A 22369-nucleotide genomic window follows, 5' to 3' on the forward strand; every position below is an offset into this window, starting at 1 on the left:
CACCAGAAAAAACAAATAATGATTGTACTGGCAGCTTTGTTCCCACCGTATTGTTATGGTGAATTGTGCGTGCCCCCAAGTTAGTTTTAGTACCGCACAAGTGTGTGTTCAGGCTCTAATCAAATAAACGGATGTTAGAAGTGGTAAAATGTTTAAACCTTTTCCTGAAAGGTGCGCCGGTAAAAGTGGTTGGACAGGTGACCTGAAAACCCTCGCTCGATGTAAGCTGATGTTAGAATAGGTTATCGTTGAAGGGTACAATTTATCAAATTGCCTGAAAACTCCTGAGATACGTAAGTTGATATCGTGTAATCTCGACTTCTATCCAGTACAACACGCTACTATGACATGTGATGAAATCATAATATTTCGGAATTCCCACTGGGTAATGGCTACGCAAGGACAACAAAGGCTGCTTAATATTTTGAGACATACAGTTTGGAATCTGTAAATGTTGCTGCAAGCGTCACGGTGCCAGCTGATCTGCAGTCATTAAAGAGGAGCGCCATGTTATTTCAGTCATTTCAGCGCACCATTCGAATAAAGGTATCATGTATTCCTGGGTCAGACGGTGCAGGGATCCTGGCCTAAATGGATACCCGTTGATGGTCGCCTCAGCAAAGTTCGTCTGGCAACTTCTGTGGAGGAATGCTAAACAGATAAGAGATGCTCAGAAAGCCGGGAGTACCTGAAGGTTATTTCAGTTAATCCATGCCACTGGTCTCAAAAACCATCTGTAGGCGACGCCATCAGTGACTGGGAGAGGGAGACCATTTCGAATAAAGAAAAAAGCATCAAATGGTTGGCCAAATACTTCAAACCACAATAATCGTGGTCACCAGCTGCCAGTTATTTGGAGCCCACTGCTGACTCAGAACCCTGGAACTTTTTACAATCTCGGCGTTTTCCGACTGCCTATATTCTCTCAAACACCTCCGAGCTCCCGGTCCTGATGACCTCGCATCCACTTTGATGAAGGTTGTGGATGTGGACTTCAGTAAGCGCGTTCGACGTATCTTGGTAGTTGTATTAGTTCCCACTGTAAGACCCGGGTCGCGTTTACCAATCTGGGACACCCGTGGCGTCAAAGAGTTATATCCCTGAATCTCAAGGGATGTGTCAGACTGACTACAATGCGGGTGTTTTGTGTGGTTGTGAGACCTGGCCTGTTCGAGCAGCGGAACTGACAGGTCTTCAGGCATTCGACAGTTTTTGTCTCAGAACCATAGTTCTTGTGGGATGCTGTCGAGGAATTCGTACTGAGACAACTAGGAAGCGATATTTTATTTGTGCAGCGGGGAATCGCGTTTATATATGTGTTCATCACCAGAAGTTGCTTTGGTTGGGCCATGTATTGCACTCGCTGTACCATTTTACGCCAAAGAGAGTGCTCTTTTCCGTGCCCAATCCGAAGTGGCGGGAACAGAGGAGCAGTCAACAGCTGAACTTGCAGACGGGCATCAAAGAGATCAAAAATCGTCTGCGTGGTGTCAGTGCGACCCGTCTTCTAGGATGAAAACCGGGAGACCCCAATGCGCTGGTTTGGAAACACTGCAAGATGCGGTTGCCAACCTATTTCAGTGGCGTTCTTGTTTTCAGTTTCTATTTAGGTAGCCTGAATGAGTGTCTGTCGTTTTAAGCACCTCAAAATGATTATGTTAAGCTCGCATTATTTCCCTTTTCAAACCGTTTAATCCTTTTTTCAAAATAAGGAAAAAGCGTCAGGGTTGAGCAGTGATGTCATGTTGCTGCTGATGATGAATGGAGACGTAGCGGCCGGTTAAATGTTTTTCTACGAAATCCTTCTTATCCTATCATTTCCAAAATCTATTGAGTTTTGTTACTTGTAAGTATGGATAATCTCTGGCGATTTAACCAGACACATAGACGAATAATAAAACATTTTGTTGAATTCGTAGTTTCCATCACTTCAGTGGATACGGTTAAACGCAACTGTAGCCTAGCCCAATAATCACACTGCTTCTCGCTTAGTGTTGTTGCAAACAAATAATGCTGTCTCCCTCGTTTGCAAAAGAAACATACCAAGAAAATTTAGCAAACCAAGATATCAGGCCAACATCTGTACATTAAACTTCAACGACTGACACTTTACCATAACAGTATTATGTTAAATTGATTTACACATAAAATCCTTTTAGAGGGTGTTTTGTTTTTCCAACTTGCGCACAGTGGTTCGCAGACCGAATTCCAAACATACATCATGCGGGATCAGCTGGAATTGCAAAGCTCTGGGCTCCTTATATTCTCCCACACTGGGTGATCAAAGTAAGTGGGAATGGATTGTTGGATGCGTTTAAAGAGCTTCGTTTTTTTTCCTGAACGTTTTCAGTCTGGCATTCCCACGGCCAGACTTATTTCGCCTAATTTAATTCATACAGATTTCTAAAATGGCAATTAGTGCAGCAGCGCCAGTGGCGTTTGATGAAGGTTGCCATTCGGTAACTACCGAACAAACCTACTTCTCAAGGAACTATTGCCTTTTTAACAGGTGTTGCTTTGTCAATTTCAGACAATCGTTGTAGACACAGATATTCTGTGGAATGAAAATGTGGGAACGTTGTGGAAATTTTTTGATCAATTTACCTCGACACAGGTAAGGTCTGCCCTGTTGAATTTCAGTGCTATACTCAGAAGTACACTGTACGCTATTCGAGGTTGGGTAGTCATTGCTTGACGACGTTCTAGCTGGAGTAGAAGAATAGACTTGAACGATGAGAGAATGAATCGGTTAACAACCGACGGACCTAAATCTCATTATTTATCTGAATTCCGCTAAAGAATAAGTAATGTTTGGACACTGGTATTTAGGCATCTTTTTACTTGACAAGTTTTGGTTCAAAAAGGCATCAACCGCATAAGCTTTTGTGCTCGGTCGATGAAAAATGGGCTCGGATTGGATCAATTTTTAAGTGGCACACTTCAGGATTATCATTTGACGCCTGCATCCGAGCTATCAGAATTTTTGGATGGTCCACTAAAAATGCATTTCACAGGCCTGTCCGCATCTCATTTGTGAAAAAAATGCATTTTTAAATCAGAAAGCGATTTCCGCAGACTGGATAGGATAAAATGTTATGGTGGTTCCCAACGGTCCCCAACATGTAGCCGGCCAATCAGCCATCCGTTTCTTTAGGGAATGTGAAAATATTTTTCGTAAGAGAATTCTCAATCAAAATTGGTAGGAAACAACAAAAGGACTAGCACAGCGTTGATTTGTATTGATTTTAAGCATGCTTAAATCTGTGCCGTTATCTGGAGTAACATTATCCCATTAAGACCAACTTCAAAATGACAAGCCATGCTAAGCTTTGGTATCCTGGAAGATGTCATCAGTTTCACTTACAACGAGATATACGGATACTTTATGGGTCTGTTAATACTTCCTTTATATTCTATGTGATGCTTTAATTACAAGGAATATCTACTAAGAACTTTAGTTTTTATTTCTAGTGAATTCATCCAGATCCTTCTGAAAGATCACTAGGAACGCACGAATAAGGAGTTTTAGTCAAACAAAAGTTTCTTCAATGTCATGATTTAGAAAGTGAAGGTATAAATAGTCAATAAACTAATGAAGTGACCGTAAAAGTAACCAAAAAATCCAAAAGATATGCCATTGATTGTTTCTACTAGAATCTTGCGCTCATGGTCTTGAGTTGGATATCACTTTGACCAAACTGAGTGTTCTTTGCGCATTGATGCATCAGCGATTATGTACCTAAGCCCTTTACTCATCAGTAATTTACGTGACAGCAGTTAGAATACAGACGGAAGTGTTTATAGGTTTTCTGTACTCTGATCCATCCAGACAGAGCTTTTAGTGAAAGGTCAATCATGTATCACGAAGGTACGGATGCATCAAGTGGGCCAATGTGCCCTTCAATAAGGGCACAAGGTTCTTAAACCAGAGAATAGGTGCGACGAGAAATAGTTGGCATGGGTAGTTAAAAAAGTGAAGAAAAGTAAAGAAACGTAATATCTCCTTAACTACGTTCATTCGGCTTCGTAGCAAAAGTCCATCATCATTTAGATGACTACAATGCCACATTGCTACGACTATATCGTTGCACATACGATTGCGATAGGCTAATAAACTGATTATAGTCATCAGGCGCACCTACAATCAACCCAAAACGATACGACTACGGTACCACTAAAGGACTTGCTAATCCCTTGTTGGACTAAGTTAGCAAATTTTGAATATCCTGGACATTCGTCTGAAACCTAACCACCAGCTTATCTGTCACGAGCGCATTTTCTGACAAGCCGACTAGCCTTCCAACGCCAATCTTACTAGTTTTCAATCACGCAAGGTGTTTGCACATCGTACCCCCTGCTCCCTTAATTCCCAAAGCCTCTCGTGCTAATTTTCAATTTTTCTCCGTGTTACAAACACTGGTGGAAATCAGTGACTGATTGTGCATTTGGCCAACTGCGTAAGTCAGCAGTACATTGACACTTGCAAGGTTTCATCTGCTGAAATTTGCCGAACTTGTTTTAGGGTAGACTGAAAGTTTGGAAGTTCAAACTGTCTGGTGTAAAAAGGAAGTAACAGGCTTCAGTGGGATGGTCATGGTGTTTGTGAGTTGGTGAACTGCTTCTCGGATATCCGCTTTCCGATTTTTGAGGTGATGGTCGACACTATCTGTACGTAAGATACAGCTTGAAGAGCATGTGAACGACAAACATCGGAGTGTCTTGGATCCATAAGTTGTCACTCAGGTCGCTGGTGAGCATCATAACCCACTGAAATGGTAGCTGCAAAGTACGTGTTGGAATTCCTCTCAATCGAACCTTCCAGTCAACGTGCGGCGTAGTAAGCAGGGTCACACTGAATGCAAGAGTAAGCTTTTGCAAACTGTGGGAGATCCTGTTTTGGCTACGAAACTTTGCACATGTCTAATATAAAACATGTAGGATGTGAGGTACGTTGCAGAAAACAAAGGGTATGTCTCGGTTGATCGCCGACTACTTCGGACAAAATACCTATATGACAGTTTGCAATTTCGCTAGGTACTTCACACATTTTTCTCAGATTACTCTTACTTTTTGTCTATCGGCCACATCAGAAATTCAAAGTGTCTATACCCGCTGTAATCACACGCAACTTTCAGGAATAGAGTTATATAATTAGGTTGCTCAAGACGGTACAGAACAATAAATTAACCAGCATTAGAAAAATGAAAGTCAGTGCAAATTTAATGAACTTTTTGGTTCACTTCTGAAAACGTCGACCATACTGGATCCAGGCGGAAAGCCTATGCATTGTGGATAAGTAATAAAAAGGGGTGAGACACTGGGATTGTTCAAAAGGATTATTTGGCTGACAAGGTTGATGGGAATGATATAACCCACTCAAATAAAAATCAATACACTTGGTTTTTCTCAGCTTCTTGAGTGCAATGGGCCACTCGAAACTGCATATCTGGTTTTATCAGTATAGCTTCATGCGTAATGCTTTGGATAGTCGAACTGATCTGATGCGAATTCGATCACCCGTTCTAAAAGATGAGCGAGTTCCATTTGGAAACGTCAGGTGCTAGAGCTAACGTTCGTTATCATTCAAATGAAAACAGATGGGAAATTTGATAACATGCACCAAACTTATTCGTGCTAGCCAACTGCGCCGTTGTTGGTTAATTCAAGTAGTATTATCGAACTGTGAAAAAATTAAGATGACACCTGGTAGCCGGAGGTAGAACTTCCATTTCTTCTTCCAAAAACGGCTTTAGGCAGGCCTATGTAAGTTTATAAGCAATCACTTGAAACAGAGAAATTAGACAAATTACGTAGCGGCTCTTTGAAATTAAGCTGTTCAGGGAAACAAATCAGTGCTAATTGAGTTCGGAGTCGGTTCAGAATAGCCGAAATAAAGTTAAATTCCTTGTGAGTGAGACCAATCAAAAATATTATCTTCCTGATCAGCGCAAAGGTTTCCGTTTAGAATGCAACTCACCAGTAGTGGGAAACAATAGTAATGAATAACACTGTCATTAAGTAGAGGGGAGAGAGCCAATAAGCTATAATTTCATGTGCAATTGCATGTAATGTACCACTCGTATTGAGCAGCTCACAGTAAGCCATACGGCCGAATATTCCAGTAGCTTCCAAACACTGATACTGTTGTGTCAAAGTCGTAGAGTTACTGCATGAACTATAGAGTGCATCCGAACCGCGGCAGAATTTGCTAGAGTTTCGTGAAAATACTGCATGTCTTAGATTAGATCTCATCGAACTCAGCATATCCTGGCATTCTTTAATTTAGGACCTACTGGCGTTTACTGTACACTACAACCTTCAGCAAGCATTGCACCTAATGCTACATGATACATTTAAATGTTGGTGGTTCCCTTTGTTGAGGAGGTAAATGAGTGTATGCAAAAACGCACCGTGTTTTCCAGATGCTTGGAATGGCTTGGGAACAGCAAACCCAAGACGCGCGTTGCCGCGGGAGTTCTAAAATTCTCTTTCCAGTAAGTTTTGTAGACTGTATCACATGACACAACTCCTGAGTTTTATTGTTATTCTATGAAATTTTGGGTGGTTTTACGATATAATTTACATGAAAGGTTGATTCGTAAATAGGTGATTACCCCACTTGATAATGGGTTTGTGAAGGACGGGTTCACTCCAACAAGCAGTGTTTGAGGTCTACCTTCACAGTCTAGCTAAGAGTGAGTTTTCACTTGCAAACAGATCACTCCTAATATTGAGACCTTCTATATTGACCTTTGGTTGTATTTTCCTATGTCAGTATGTACTTTTTGATAAGACGTCGTTATAATCTTAACAGACGGTATTCAATGACATATCTTGAAAAGACACGAAAATTCTGTTTTGCCCAACGGCAGCGACGAATTTTTGTTACATGCAGTACTGATGAGTTCAGCTCACGACATGGATTTAATTGTTTTGCCTGACTTTAAAAAAATCAATATAATAGGAAATTCACCTACTCTTCTCTGTAAGGCAGACTAATTAAATTTCTGCTTGCAAGTAAATTGTGCCGATCTCGATCACTTCTTGATCCTAGTGACTGACGATTAGACGAAACACCGTGATTATTCAGACAAAGTTGAATGAGTCATTACTTCGTTGGATGAAATTAAGATAAACATTCGAAAAACGAAAGAAATCCATTGGTTAGTGAGTTAAACCTGAAGTCACAGGAAGCTGCTGAATAGAATAAGAGTGAGCAAACATGAACATGGACGGACTTGCAATATTTTCCGTTTCACCACGCTTCCTGGTGCAACGCTCAACCAAGTGCGACTGCACAGACGTCTTCCTTAAACCTCAACCAACAGTAGCCCAGGACATACTGACATGAATTAGAACATCTGAATTAGAACATCGACTGTTTCAACATTAATTCATGTACTTTTTCACCGGATCCATCAAATAGAATCATGTAGTGATTTGGCATTACACAAATTGTCAACGATTCTGAACGAAGGTAACAATCGTTCGAATTGGACTCTTGCTTAGATGTATCCACCAGAAAGTAGAAAAACTAAAATTACAGTAGCCCGGACTTCGTGGCGAGAGCATAACGCTCAAAATCTAAGTCCTGAAAAGTGTTTTTACTGTGAATAGCAAGACACATTATTACAAACCAACTGCCTGAGCTATATATTGAACGATGGATGAAAACATGGAGCTTACGTTGCAGTAGTGAGTTATCGGTCCAGCGGAGGGAAAAAATGTCTGCACCCCGCCGTTAATGCAGAAATTCAAACCCGTTCAAGGCCCTCCTTATGGGGAATTATTATTATTATTATTATTATTATTATTATTATTATTATTATTAAAAACTTATTTTCCCACCGTTTGCAAGCGCTATTCGAAAAGTGAATAGGGTCATACGATTTGGATACAAAGACCTATGGGAGAGAATTACCTTGATGATAATGATGACGACCGGAGAAAGATATTTTCTCAAACGCAATAAAACTGTCCAGAGTTGTTGACCTAGCACCACAAACTAAAGTGGTCTGACTAATTTGTGGCTCCCAGAAGTCCTTCGATCTCGGTTGGTTCATCAAGACAGTTCTTCACTTCACACCAAGTCACATGGGTTGTAAATCTCAATGCAGCATCACTTAGCTGTTCAAATAACACAGAAAAGTAATTTTCCTGAACTTTTTTTAACTGCATCTGGCTTGCTGACTGCTTTGATCAGTTGCATATTGTCTGTCAGCTAAAGATATTGGACTTGATTTTGTCAGTGGGCATGTGTGTCACTAAAGTTCTTCGTTTATTTTGGTTCCAACCTTTTCCCGCACGTTTTCAAAAGCTTAGTCTTGATGGCTTTGAGGTGCTTTAGTGTGTGGTTTTTTGTTGGGTCTTTAACTGTTTTGATAAACACCAAACAATCCTCTTGAATCAAAGTCGATGTCCATAGGTTGTTCATGTCTCGAAATTCCCGCTCTCGTGCTTGTTTAAATCCAAATTTATGCACAGCTTTGGCAGCTCTGGCACTTAGACATCTCCTTGCCTTGCGTTAGAGCTTTGCGAAACCTCGATGTAGTTTCCTTGTTCCCCCGTTTGCCTGCATCCAACTCAAATGAGCTAACATATGATCCACGACTCAGCTATTTTCCAGGAGCGAAACGCAGTTTGGCGTGCAACAGAACGTTTTCCGGATTGTGCTAATCTCTGAGCATCCCTTTTTGTGCTCTGTACTTTACGGCAGCCTCTGCGACTAGGCTACTTGGATGCAATTAAGTGGCTAACGACATCTGTCCAAATTGAGATACTTGGTCATCAGTGGAAGTCCTAGTGTGACACAAAGCGTAAGTGTGGTTTACACATCAGATTACAGTTGGAACAGAAATTGTTTCGAGTGCCTTTATCCAACCAAGCTATGAGATGGGGTAGTTTGAAACTTCGGATTTGACCAGGTCATTCTTATCACAGTATGACGCTTTCAAATGTGCTGAAAACACTCTACGGCCAATAGCTTATCCTTATAAAGGAGAAGTGTGTCATCGACGTGGCAAGTCGTCTTGAGACCATTGCCGGTCAGCAGGGTCCCACTTAACATGTGGATTTACTCACCTTCAAACCACAGAATCCGTATCAATTGCCTGCCACCTCGATTGGATGCCCCTCATCATTTCAATTATCCGATTGTCTGTATTGCTGCCTTCAGCAGTTTGCAAATGTTTATCACACTCATGTTGCAGCGAACAGTATGAATCGTCCTGTCATACGTTTTCCCATAGTGCTAATACTCGCTACTCTTCTTCTTACCGACCCACTTTGAACTTTCTAGTATGTTTTCCCTTTGAAAAGTAAATTACAGCCCGTTTAGTCCACAGGCTCCTCCAAGCACTGAACTCTGACCATCAAAATAGGTAACCTGTTTTGATCGGTATGTATGTATGTATGTATATTTAAGTACGCCGACAATATTGTTTGTTTAAGTAACAACACGTTTTAACTAAATTCACTTCAGGTCACTGGTGTTAACTCAGGCCTCGTTTTAATGCACCTTTCGAGGATGCGAGCTGCGAACTGGGGCCTAATAACCGAGCAGCACATTGTTTCGTCTTTGGCAGTCAGAAAATACTTAAGCCAAGCCGACCAGGTGAGTTTGTGGGTCTGTCAAAATACCTTTAGCTATTAAGGTTCATACCAACTAAAAACAAAACAAGTCGATAGCCACACAAATTTTGGAAGGTTGTCCTCCATGCCCTCATACCATAATTTTGGAAGTTTAAGTAATCCTTGTAAGACGTTGTGCTACTACCTGATGGGATGGACTATCTTTGATCACCACGTGATGGTCATCACTGAAACGTTTTAGTGAAATTACTGTCACTTAATCAACGAAACTTGAAAGACGTGAATAACAAAACCACAGATGTGTCCATTGTTAAAGATTGCTTTCAAAATATTCCCGGTCACTTAAGCCCCTAAACTAGGTCAGTTTTTTATGGGGGAAGGATAAATTGGCTGATGCTTATCCGTACCCGGAGAAAATCACCTCTTCGGCCATTTTTGGAGCTTGCTTTTTTATGTACGTTGCTTACTGATCGTTTCCATGTTCTCCTTAAATGGAAGTAGGTTGAGGTTTGTAATTTGTTCACTTACTAGTTTACCACTCAGCAGCAATGGGCCAAAGTTTAGGTTACAGACCTAAGCTATTGCGTTGTATTTTTGAAGTGCTCATCATCCCACTAGCTCTCTGTAATGCTGGCTTACGAATGTGTGCATCATCCTATATACTAACCAGTACAGCCAGTTGACGAGAGAAGACGCGTTGGAATTACGTCCGTACTATCTATCAGCCCGAACGTCTGGCACACTATGGAAATGATGAAGCTGGTTCAACCTGAAGCATGAATAAATGAAGAATAATGTCGGACTAGAAAGATCTCGTCTTTTATGATGGAAAAACGAACAGATAACTCGGCCTGTCAGTCAGCCGCATGGTAGAGTACATTCTCACCAAGCGTAACACACTAACTAGCAAAATCAATGGGCATAAAATAGGCCGCTGCACACTTCTACACATGTGGACGATTATCATTCATGTGCAGTACAACAATTAGTCAGACATTTAGAGTATTTCAGCAATACACCACAAAATTGCACGTTTTTTAATCCAAAAATAACTGAATGCTGCTCTAAATATCCACCACTCAGCACCTCAAGTCAACCGGGGTGACTTAGGACATATTAGCACACAGATTATAAAATTTCCATGAAACCGCCTAGATGTCTGCTCTTAAACAGAAAAGCAGGATAAGCGGTAGAAATACCATCCATTGAGTTTCTCAGCTGAAATAACCGGAATATGTAAGCAAAACTTTGTACAACATTCATACCCAATCCCATAGGTGTTTAATTTCGGGACATTCAGTTTCAGATACCTGAGCTTCTCATAGGAAATCAGTATTGTTAATCTCGATTTCTCTAAACTTCAACCAACGTCATCACCGCATACCGATTCAAACTTCTTGAATGCCTGATTAAGTGTATAGAGCCGAGTAAATCTCTTCTGACAGAAAGGCACCATTTCTCTGAGAAATGTAGTCTGTATACCGATCCACACTTCAGTATCTGCTTCTGTCATAGAGTCATGTATTTCGTAGTTCACAATCCCACTGCCATATGGTGCCAAATTTGCATAAATGACACAAACACCTGCAGCATCCCATGTGTACATTGGCAGTTCAGTATCAGACAATCTATGTAGCGAAATCTACCTAGACTCGTTCTAACCCGGGACTACGTTAGGATACTACAATCCTGATTTTTGACGACTTGAGTTCAAGTTTCCCCAGGGTCACTATCACTTTGTTGGTGGCAAGCAACTTGGATATTCCCGTACACAGAAAGCACTCCAGTGTAAACTGGACATTAGAACTCCGTTTTGGATCAACGTGAGCTGCAGTCAGTGAAAACAGTTGAAAATGTCTGGGTCATTAGTAGTCAGTCGAGTGAAGATAGTGCTCTGTTCCCGGAAAAAATAGGAAATGACTCTGAGATTATCATGGTTTTATAAAACGGCTCACTTGTTGAGGCTGTTCTTCGTTATTTGCCTATTTACGTTTTGAACGTTACGAAGCTACAAAAGTACATAACGTGAAATCGTTCCGTAAAAGTCTTGTCCCAATTATGGTATTCAAACTGAGGAGTGCAACCCATCGTTTCAGAAACCTCCGTCAAGAGAATCATTCAATTCACTACACTTAGGTGCTGTTGCAAGTAAAGAAAGTTGTATTAATGAATACGAAGAAGAGAAAAAAATGTGTAGTTTTCAATGGACAAGGTTTCCGGAGGCCGTCGAGGGACAGATTTACAAGAGTGCATGACCAAGCATCATTTTAACTCACTGTGCAAACATGGCCCTAATGTTTATGTGCATAATAATGTTAAATGGACTGTGTTCGTTTTTAGTTAAACCACTTCCGTTGAACATTTTGTGCAAAAATCAAATAAATAGGGTGTGGATATACCTAACTCCCGATGTGGCATTGATACACAACTTAATTCTAGACCTTTTGACTTTCTTCACTTTTTTCCAAAAAAATGTACGACTGACATCAAGCTGTCTGTTCAACTGCACAGGACATATACAACAGCGTGCTAACCCTGAAACCGGAATGGCTTCATAATCTTCCGTGTGAATGGAACGTGCAGGTCTATTCTCCGATGGCAGTACAATGCTGCCCGGTAATTTGGCCTGACAGAAGACCAAAAATAACCCATGAGTGCTCTGACGTCAAACAAAACTCCACGAGGTCCTACGGATTCTTAAGGGTCGCACATTATAATAAAGCTAACAAGCCAGAAGACACTGGGTGGAAAAATGCGCGTCCATACAATCCTCTACAGTCCGGATTTGCACTTACAAGTATGCATTTCATTTGAATACTTCACGCAAACCTAATATAAGCCTTCAATAATTTGGTATGTAATGTTCTTCCATCACGTGTTGAGAACTTTTATGGCAGAGGCCCAAAGAAAAAGACTTCCCAGCAGAAACACAAATGACTGAATTCACGTCCATTCCACTGCAACCGAAAGAATCTTACCAGCCCACAATTAAGCCGCCACGCTCAGGAAGCTGATTTTAAGAAAAATTGAGGCCTAACAAACAGTCATGTCTGAAACCATTTAATCAGGCTCCAACAAGTTAGGTACGGGAAAGAGTGAGATGAAACTTTGCACAAGGGCATACATGCATATATTTAAAACAGACTAGCCGTTCTTATTTCCACACCTCACATTCAGGAAAGTCACCAGGTTGAACTAGAAAATGTGAGGACTGTGCTACTTGGAAATACAAGACAGTGGAGAGAACTCGTGGAAACATTGTACTGCGCAAAGAATTCAGTCCACCTTCACGTCAAAATCGACCATGTGTATGTAGGGCAACAAGCGACACATCTCCAATTCGGTGAGAACGCTGAGTCAGACTCGGCCATCAAACGAAGGATAACAGCAGGGGAACCGTAAAGTTCAAGTCAAAAACCAATCGAAAGTCCATCAACCAGAGAACGGATTAATCAAAAAGCCAATGACGAAGTTCATCCAGACGCTTAATGATCAGTCAAGGTAGACCTGCGTGATTAAGCCTTAAGTCGATCCATACAGGCGCAATGACCGCTCACATTGCACAGATATTGTTTCCGCAGTTGGTCGTGACACGCTTGCAAGCACACTACTCAAATCAGCGAACGAAACAAAGGCCATTATTGCTGCCTGAGTTGACAATATTGTCTTCATTTCAAACGTCAGGTTTTAAGAACAGCATTTTTAGGTGCCTCAATGTATTTTCTCCTTTTGCCACTCTAAAACACTTCAAAATTTCAAAATTTCTCATTAACAAACAGGTGTTTTTAGGGAATATTTGGTTACGTATTGCGACAACACTGCGATATTTCACGTCCTTGTTTTGTCGAGTTGAAAAACATTAAACCTTGTATCGCCACCTAAAGTCATACCAGGTGGACAGCATCACCCCTCTCAGCAAACACCTCCATTGCCATAGTGAGCGTTTCAAGGAACTCGCATCCGCACTGTTTGAAATTTATGGTTCAATGCTCTGACGACAAGGTGGCTACATCTACATCTACATTCGTTAGATGTGAACACCGGATGACAAATATCTCATCGACCCAAGATCGGTGGCTATATTTATATCGTCGCCACTCCATTACACAAATCCTCGTTCTGTTGCCAATGCACCCTCGATAGTTGAATCTCTAGATATTTTAAGAGCGATTGTAATGCAGTATGATATGGTCCCCTGTAGTGGCCTGGCTACCCAGTAAGTTAGTTTACCAGGAGTGTGTGGCAAAGAAATAAAAATAATAACGCTAGGTTGGGTACACAATAATAAAGAGGTCAGACAGAACGGACTCACTAACAATTGTTCTCTTTAAAATAGTTCGTCGTTGGCCCAGGTCAACGAATAAGCAATAATCCAATTATGGTGGTCCAGGGATCTTCTTCCGAACAGTTCCCACATATAATAGATATCGAAGATGGTCTGAAATGTTTTGATATCAGAGTAAGCACACGATACTCGCGAATAACCGCTGCAAACGCAACCGAAATCAGAAGAGAGAGCCGAAGCACGTGACCACGCTTGTATTCTGTGAAACTGTACAAGTGCGCGTTTTTGTAGGTTTTCGTATTCAAACAAAAACGATTTTGCAATTGACGAAATACGTAGTGATATATTGGAAGCAAAATAAAGGTACAAAACGCCACACCCCGAACGGATTCACATTATGTAACGATTTGTTTAATAGCTCAGGGCTAGTTTTGCCGTCAGTAACAACATTGCCACTGAATTCAGGTGCGCCTTTGTAATTCAGGTCATCATATCGAATAGAAAATTAAATGTTGCGACCATTAAAACCATCAAGATAAAAATAGTTTTGAAATAACTTCACCAACGTTGTTAGGTGCTTTGGATACGGAATGCACTCTGATCGATGCGACCAAGACATGTTTGTTGTATAACACCTTGGCCCAAAAGAGATATTTCAATATGATTTCAGGTAGTATGACTATATTATTTGTTTTTAGTTCAGTCATCCGCTTGTGTTCCTTATCCATTTTCCGGCCCTAAACAACAAGTCTGAATGTCAGATCCTTAGCTCCGCTCAAAAACTGGGTAGCTTCGTGTACTGAAACAAACATCTGTACGTTTAAGATGTTCTATCCTAAGAAGCATCGATAAAATGCTGCTGTCCGGTTTTTTTTTACAAAATTTATGCGTCCCAGGAGTAACCTTGTGCACACGAATCTTGTCGTATGTCTCGATTATACGTCTTAACCAATATCTCGAAGTTCTTATCATTTAGCAGTGAGGGATATTTAATGGTAAGTGACGTTTTCTCGTTGTCATTAGTCGAAACAGTCCCTCAGGCAAGCTGTCTTTACATTCGGCCTAATTATTTTATCAGTGTGACAGTTCTCTAGTTCATTTTTTATCCCAAGAAACCACTTCGATTTCTTCATTTTGTCAAGAATGGGTTCAATGCATGGAATATTCCAGTAACCAATGACTTATTTTCAATCCTACAAGGAAAAATGTACTTTGCCTCAAAGATAAGGCTGTTTTCCTTCCTGCAGTACTTCTCAACTATATTACTCGCCGTTTAGCTGCCAAATAGTTCACTAGTTACTTGGAGCGTGATGTTGTGAGATCAGGAATAACAAGATGAACACTCCCAATGCTCACTTTTGAACTCACTTCTGAACGCTGAAAGGATTATGGGGGGAATTAAATTACGCTGACATCTTCGTCTAAGTTTGGGGCATGCCCGTTCTGTCGAGTTTTCACAGTTACCCCATACTGGGTATAATAAAAAAACCATGGTCATTTCTTCTACCCCGATGAGACGCAAGGAACACAAAACGCCTCTGCATGACATTGCTTTGCCCCAGTAATATGTGAACTATCAACATTCCAACAGGGTCCACCAAAGCCTTATCACTTGGAGGTTAGTTCGGATTGGGCGCGCCATTTTCTACCATGGTGACGCCAGTGATCATGGAGTAATAAAACTGACAGCGTAAAAATTGATTACATTTGAACTCCTCAGGTTTAAAAGATATGGTAATGAATCACTGTTATGGTAACTGATTTTGATATGACGCTGAACTCACTAGTTTATCATTAAGAACTATATTTGTCCGAGGCGCTTCCGCCACAATTCACACTACTTTATCCTTTGCTCGAATGAACTTGGCGTCGCCACTATACTGTCTTTCTCATGTAAAACTCTGTTCTGTCGTTCTATAGTTACTTCTTCTGTCCAGTAGAAGGTGATGTTTACTTTAGAGGTCTTCCTTTCTAGCAGTTAAATGAAATTAGAACGTGAATGACGTTAGTGGGAAACGAATCCTTTGCGCTGAACACTTGGGAATATTGTGGGTGCTGCTGGGAATCAAGTGTTTACTGTGCTCCAGACTGTTTGCAAACAGTCAAATTTGGATATATTTCGACAGATGTGTTTCGTGTAATTCATATGGAACTCGGAACAAATAAGCAGGAACTAAGAAAAAGCTATAGCCTAAATTTTAGTGATTATCATTCACAATCAGATGAATACACCGACTTTGTTCTCCAACTAGCTACAAAAATATTTTCAAATTTTAAGGGAGCAGATGAGTTCACTGAACAGGATTTGACTATGGTCCTGATTTTTCTGTCAAGTGGGTTTATAAAGTGGCACTAGGTACAACATCATTAAATATTTATTTGAGAGTGATTCACTTCCGTTGGTTGCTTTGATAACAAATAGATCATTTGCCCAGTGAGTTCACACACGTTACACAAAAGCATTGCATGCCGTTGCCTCCAGTAGTTCCGTACGATTGGGAAAGAAAATAACTGAGATACATCTCAGTGACGATCAAGGGGAAGGCAACGCTAATTGCACCAGTTACGTGCGCATAGCTGTGAGCCCTCTGAGTGGGTTCATCAGCAGCAATATGGCTCCACGTTCTACCAGATGAAATGTAATGAAATTCTTCGAGAATTCGATTTGTCTGAGTCAACAGTCTGACAGACATAGTAATTCCTAGATCTTCCAAATTGTTGCCGGGCTTTCTTAGGTTGGTGTACCAGTAAAATGCCAGGCACCTACTGGTGTATCCTAAGGTACTCCTTTGGATATTTGGCGCTATCGTTTCCTTCTTTGCAGTGACCATAGACAGTCACAGACAAGGATTCAGCACGGTTCACCTTTGGTCTCAGGGTTTTTACACTTGGTACAGAGTGTAAATACAACTATAAAAAGTTGACTCTAAACCGCCTATTCTTTAGTAACACATTCAGAGTTTTCTAGGCCCGAGTGGGTTCATCAGCAGGGTTATGGCTCCACGTGCTACCAGATGAAATGTAATGAAATTCTTCGAGAATTCGATTTGTCTGAGTCAACAGTCTGACAGACATAGTAATTCCTAGATCTTCCAAATTGTTGCCGGGCTTTCTTAGGTTGGTGTACCAGTAAAATGCCAGGCACCTACTGGTGTATCCTAAGGTACTCCTTTGGATATTTGGCGCTATCGTTTCCTTCTTTGCAGTGACCATAGACAGTCACAGACAAGGATTCAGCACGGTTCACCTTTGGTCTCAGGGTTTTTACACTTGGTACAGAGTGTAAATACAACTATAAAAAGTTGACTCTAAACCGCCTATTCTTTAGTAACACATTCAGAGTTTTCTAGGCCCATCTACGTGGCAAACGTTGTGAAAATCCTATCTTTTGCTGCTTTAGACAACTGCAGCCAGATATATGCAGCTGCAAAACTTTGAGCACTAATGCCGAGAAAGAGGTACACTCTACAGCAGAAGTATTACTTTCAGGACAATCGTTCCATTCCCTTTCCTACTTTAGTTGATGGATTACGGGCACGTTTCCTTGATGTCTATGCTCGCTTCCGCAAAATTCCAATGGGCTGCTTTGTATGATTACAGATCAATCCGATGGTCCCTTCACCGTCTGGATGGAACAGAGACTACAATATGGATCTGCTCCTACTTTTTTCATGGAATTTGCACTTGCACCTAGCTACCTGATTTTGACGGTATTATCTCAACAAACCATGCGTTCCTCCGATTGCGTTGTTCCACTTGTAGCTCCCTGCTCATGGTTTAATCTTGGATTATGAGGAGTGCTAAATCCGTCTGCGCTCATTTTTTCTGCGATAACTCGTTCTTTGCGAATCCTTCAATTATGTGTTCCCGACCAGTGATGCCATGGTGTATCCCCATGACCAGTTCAATAATATTGGCATCCCGGAATGTATATTCAAGTAAACTTTTATTTCAAAACTGTAGAGAGGACATGTTTTCTTTTGTTATGACCCAGCATCTTACTTTTTGAAATATTACCGCCGAAAACCAAATTAAGTACAGGACAACTATGAATATCTCGAGTTTTGGTTATTTCTCAATCCGTTAGTGGAAGTCCCGGTCTACATAACTAGAGTTGCTCACGAAGGATTGATTCTAATATCCATGTGTTGGCTATCCCTGTCCAGTCGTGAAGTGCACATTTCTGGTCACAATTGTGAATGAGTCGCCGAGGTTACGTAAACATACCCGCTCAAATACGCCGGATATGGTGTCCGGTCTTTCGTGTAGTTTTCCACGTCAGCCCTACTTCTAGCTTAAGTCGATACCCATTGGTTCAGTATGCAATATTTCTAATGAAACTGCAACGAACGGCGAAAATTCTGTGTGGTCACTGGCCCTAATCAGTTACGCACTCTGTGTTGAAAAAGAGTGGGTTTTTCTGAGGACATCTATGGGACAAAGTGGGTATTACTGAATTCGAAGTTTTTCACTACCTAGATACATGGAATTTTAAATAAGAGTGAGAAGTTGTTGCTATCCTTTTGCAATATACCGAGTTTCAAAGCCAGTGTCTCATGGAACAACGTTGCCCATTCCAGGTTAGATGTGACGCACTTATCGCAGTGCCGAACGATTTTCTAATATTTGACTAGAGTAAGGAAACCATCGTGTTTGCCTCTGCAACAGAATACAATGGTTAGATTACTAATCAGCAGGACAGAAGGTCAAAATAACCTTTGGGATATGAATTTTTCAGAATATCACTCCAGCTCTTTTTGACAAGGATGCTGGGTTGCACCCAGTGCAATATTTTGCATAGAAACGCGTTTTTTGTGAATTTTTCAAAGATCCCAATAGTTAGGCGATCATTGTCGATATGCTGACATCTGATCCACTTAGTAAACTAGTAGAACAGACGTCCAAGGCTTAATGCGACTGCCTTGTGAATAGTGTCCCATAGTATTGTACTAGTCAGTGGGTCAATAAAATAAACGGCTTTCACTATTTAGACTGTTTCAACATACAACCGGCAATGAAATCTCACCTTCAAATTCGTACCATTCCTTGAAGCTAACAGAAGATTTCAATTGAATTTAAGTCCAGGATGTGGTGTTATGGAGCAGCAATCACACTTTGGTGAGTTGGGCTCTGTGATGCAGTACTTCACTGAGGTTACCGGTCTCATTCATCATACAGCGTCTTTCAGTGATGTACAGACTCAGGGTCTGCTTCGGTTGCACAACCGCAAACTGCTTTATCCCGTTTGTGATCAAGTTACAGCGCCTCCGTGGCAAGTTGAGAATGCTTCCATAGCTCTCTGTTTTGCGTTTCACGCCCAAACTATATCTGATACATCAGAATTCTAGCGTTTCCAGCAAAAAAATCACAATCTTGTATTAGGCGTAGAGTGATTGGATATGGATGTCTTTTATTGATGGGTTGATTATGAAACCTCAGGACAGTGATCCCTCGATCTGGTCTAATTGCTCGGCAAATAACCTTCCGAAAGGTAATATATCTTGGCACAAAGCCTTAAATTCACAGCCCTTCCTCAAATCTCGATGTGCCTCGAATTCCGTTGTTTGTTTCTGGAAGATGTGCTTAGCATCGAAAGCAGTCTAGTTTTCCCCGTATTTTACTTAACTCAAGAAGTCATGGTGTACATGACAGTTTGAAACAAATGCATTTTCTCGTACGTTTAGGAGTATGAGGATATTGTTTTTCATTTAATCCTCAACTGGGATCTCATTTTGCCTGCAGATTGAACGTAGTGCAAGATAGCTATCAAATGCACTTGATCTAGAAAGTGTTTGTGGACTTAGGCTAACGTAAGCGTAGAATACGATGAAATAAAAGTTGAAGTAGTTCAAATTGCGTGGCATCCGGGCCATGTGTTGGGTGAACATGTGTTGCTTTTCATTCGTTTGCTTTGCAATTAACGCACGTTGATGACTGTTTATTACTCGTCTAGAACATTTCGCCGCATGTTATTCACAAAAATTTGACTTTAAAGTGAAAGCCCGGTAACTTCTCGAGTGTATTGAGAAACCTTATTGCGAAATAGCTAAACAAGTTTCCCTAGGGGATGTGCGATTTACCAGTCGCATGACATCATTTAGTGCCCGTCTTTTTTTTGACCTCAGAAACCAAGGATTTTAGGCACGCAAATAGTCCGGTTCGTCCATCTGTGAACGGAGTGACAGTATAATCTGGATGCTCTCCACTCTTCCAAAACGGTCTTCATGCTTTAGGTGCATTACAGGAATAGCAAAAGACACTCATAAACTCTGAGAAAACATAGTTAGTTCAGGCACCCTCTAGTGTCGTGATGATGCATGTAAAGTACAAGCTTGTTAAATGTGTACTTCGTGGTTAATTGACCAAGAAAGGAAATACTCAAGAGAAGTTCCACCGATGGATCCTTACGAGAGACAGTGAGATCACTTCTGACATCGGTACTTTGTTTCCGAAAAACCATAAAGTTTATCTGATTATGCTCGAAATCCCAGAATAAAAATAAGGGAAAAGAATGGCTAAGAGAGGGGACCTGGTGCTGGTCTATCGCAGGTATTCTGAAATGCCCACACCTTCAAACACTTAATCAGACAATCTGAAGAGAAACTGACAACAAGAACGAGACGTAAACTAAACAGCAGTCATTTCCTACATTGCCTCCAGCCAAACGCAGGGGGATCACGTGATACCCATCCTGGGAGGCCTATTGCACCAAAAACACCCAGTCCATTTTTTAATCTCTTTTACATACTTCTGCCAAGTCACACGTTGCCCACCTCTCGGCTTACACGATTCTGAATGAGGCACAGAGAACAACGTCTCAGTATGCGGTGATTTTGAATGCATAGCACATGCCCCAGCCACCACATTCAATGATCCGAGGCTCAAGTACCTGACATAAGAGCGAATACCGGTTTGGTAACCAGACTGTTACGAGTTTGTTGACGCCATCCTATACCAGCAACTCACCAGAGACATCAGTGCTAAAAAATATGAAGAATGTTTGCATCATTTCTCCACATGAGTTACATCTCCCAAATACATCATAGTATAGTCCTTATGGTAGCCTAATATGCGCGATTTCCCAGACCCAATCATATACCTTTTTGACGTAACAATTGGTGCGGCATATCAAACGTAATTGTGGCCTCTGAGATTCATTCACTGACTTTATCACTCACATCCGTCAGAGCCAATACCACTACCGAGGTATGTGAAGCACGGTAAATCCCCAAATGATCCTCTTTGAATGTAATGGATGTGTTCGGAGACCTCGTATTCCTAAGCGTAGCTTTGCACTTTGAAGGTTCACCTCACATGTCAAAATATGGTATGACAGTAGTCAGTTTATTCAACACAGCTAATGCTTAGACTTCGTCTTCAAAAATTAGGGCGACGGTGCCTGAAAACTCCAGATCGCCCATAAATAACTATTCAAAAACCATGTTTTTGCAGACCTTTTAGCATAGCTGAATGTTTACACCAATTCCACTTTCCAAGAGCATCTTAGATACTTTACGTGCATCAGAATTTATTTGTTGGAGAGTGTCTACTAGGTGGGTCAACCAATCTGGTTTCTTTGTATTCTACGTCCTATGGTCAAACGTAGTCAGCCAATGGATCTGCCCCACCGAAGGCGAGGAACATGTCTACTTCTGTAAATGGTTTGAACGGTAGTTTGTAAAGCCTAACGCAGGGATCGTTAATTCCGTTAATGATGAACATGTTGTCTAAATATACCCTCCTGTTGCTGATTCCGTCTGCAGTTCTCATACTGGTGAGTCAAAATTCGTTTCAGTAGACGGCACACAGGTGACAGTAAACGTATACGAGTGTTGGGACCGTTTATTTTTGTCCTTCAAACTTCTCTTTATGTGGTGCTCCTGAGAAGGTGTCAAAAATATCACCAAGACAGAGATAGATGCCCACACGGAGCGTTAATCCAGGTGAAACAGTAGTCCACTGTCCCTTCAACTAGAATACTCAGACTATTGACTCACAGGTTTTGCACTTAAAGCAATGGAACATTTTCTGACAAGGATCGTCTTTCTGATATTTTTAGCGAAGACTCCTATGAAGACCACTCTCAGACAAGTACTTTTCCTATGTTTCTAGCCACCCTTTTCTATCAGAACACCACAGGCGAATTATCATTGACTCGTTGTGACACGCATAGTTCTCTGTTATGAAAATTTCTTGGATTACATTAATCATTTTCCCATGCTGATACTACAACCCTTAAAACTGGGAAAATCGCTGGCTTATCCTGCGTACGGTCAATTCAATGAAATGTTTTCTTCCAATAGCTTGGCACCATTACAATATCACAGACCAGGAGGCTTCGTGAAGGAATCGTGATTGTTCAGAATAACCCATATGAAGACAAACCTTAAGGTTATGTGTCTTATATCTGTCGTGTCATACATTATTAAACCTGCTGCGATAGGTCATTTCGGCAGAATAATTTCTTCTTGCCGGCTACTTAGGAGCTCGGGA

General features: G+C 41.1%; 1 protein-coding gene across 1 annotated transcript; it reads left to right on the plus strand.

Annotated features, from left to right (window-relative positions):
- Window positions 1-1532: 1532 nt before the first annotated feature.
- T265_13814 (hypothetical protein) lies at window positions 1533-12387 on the plus strand (the record flags this gene model as incomplete). The annotated part of the gene is made up of 6 exons (XM_009170626.1): window positions 1533-1598; window positions 2191-2286; window positions 2531-2614; window positions 6423-6494; window positions 9482-9613; window positions 12103-12387. Coding segments are annotated over 6 exons (735 nt in total), but the record flags the coding sequence as incomplete, so codon positions are not given.
- Between the last annotated feature and the right edge of the window lie 9982 nt (window positions 12388-22369).

This window comes from Opisthorchis viverrini (genome assembly GCF_000715545.1).
Source record: "Opisthorchis viverrini unplaced genomic scaffold opera_v5_104, whole genome shotgun sequence".
Taxonomy (NCBI): domain Eukaryota; kingdom Metazoa; phylum Platyhelminthes; class Trematoda; order Opisthorchiida; family Opisthorchiidae; genus Opisthorchis; species Opisthorchis viverrini.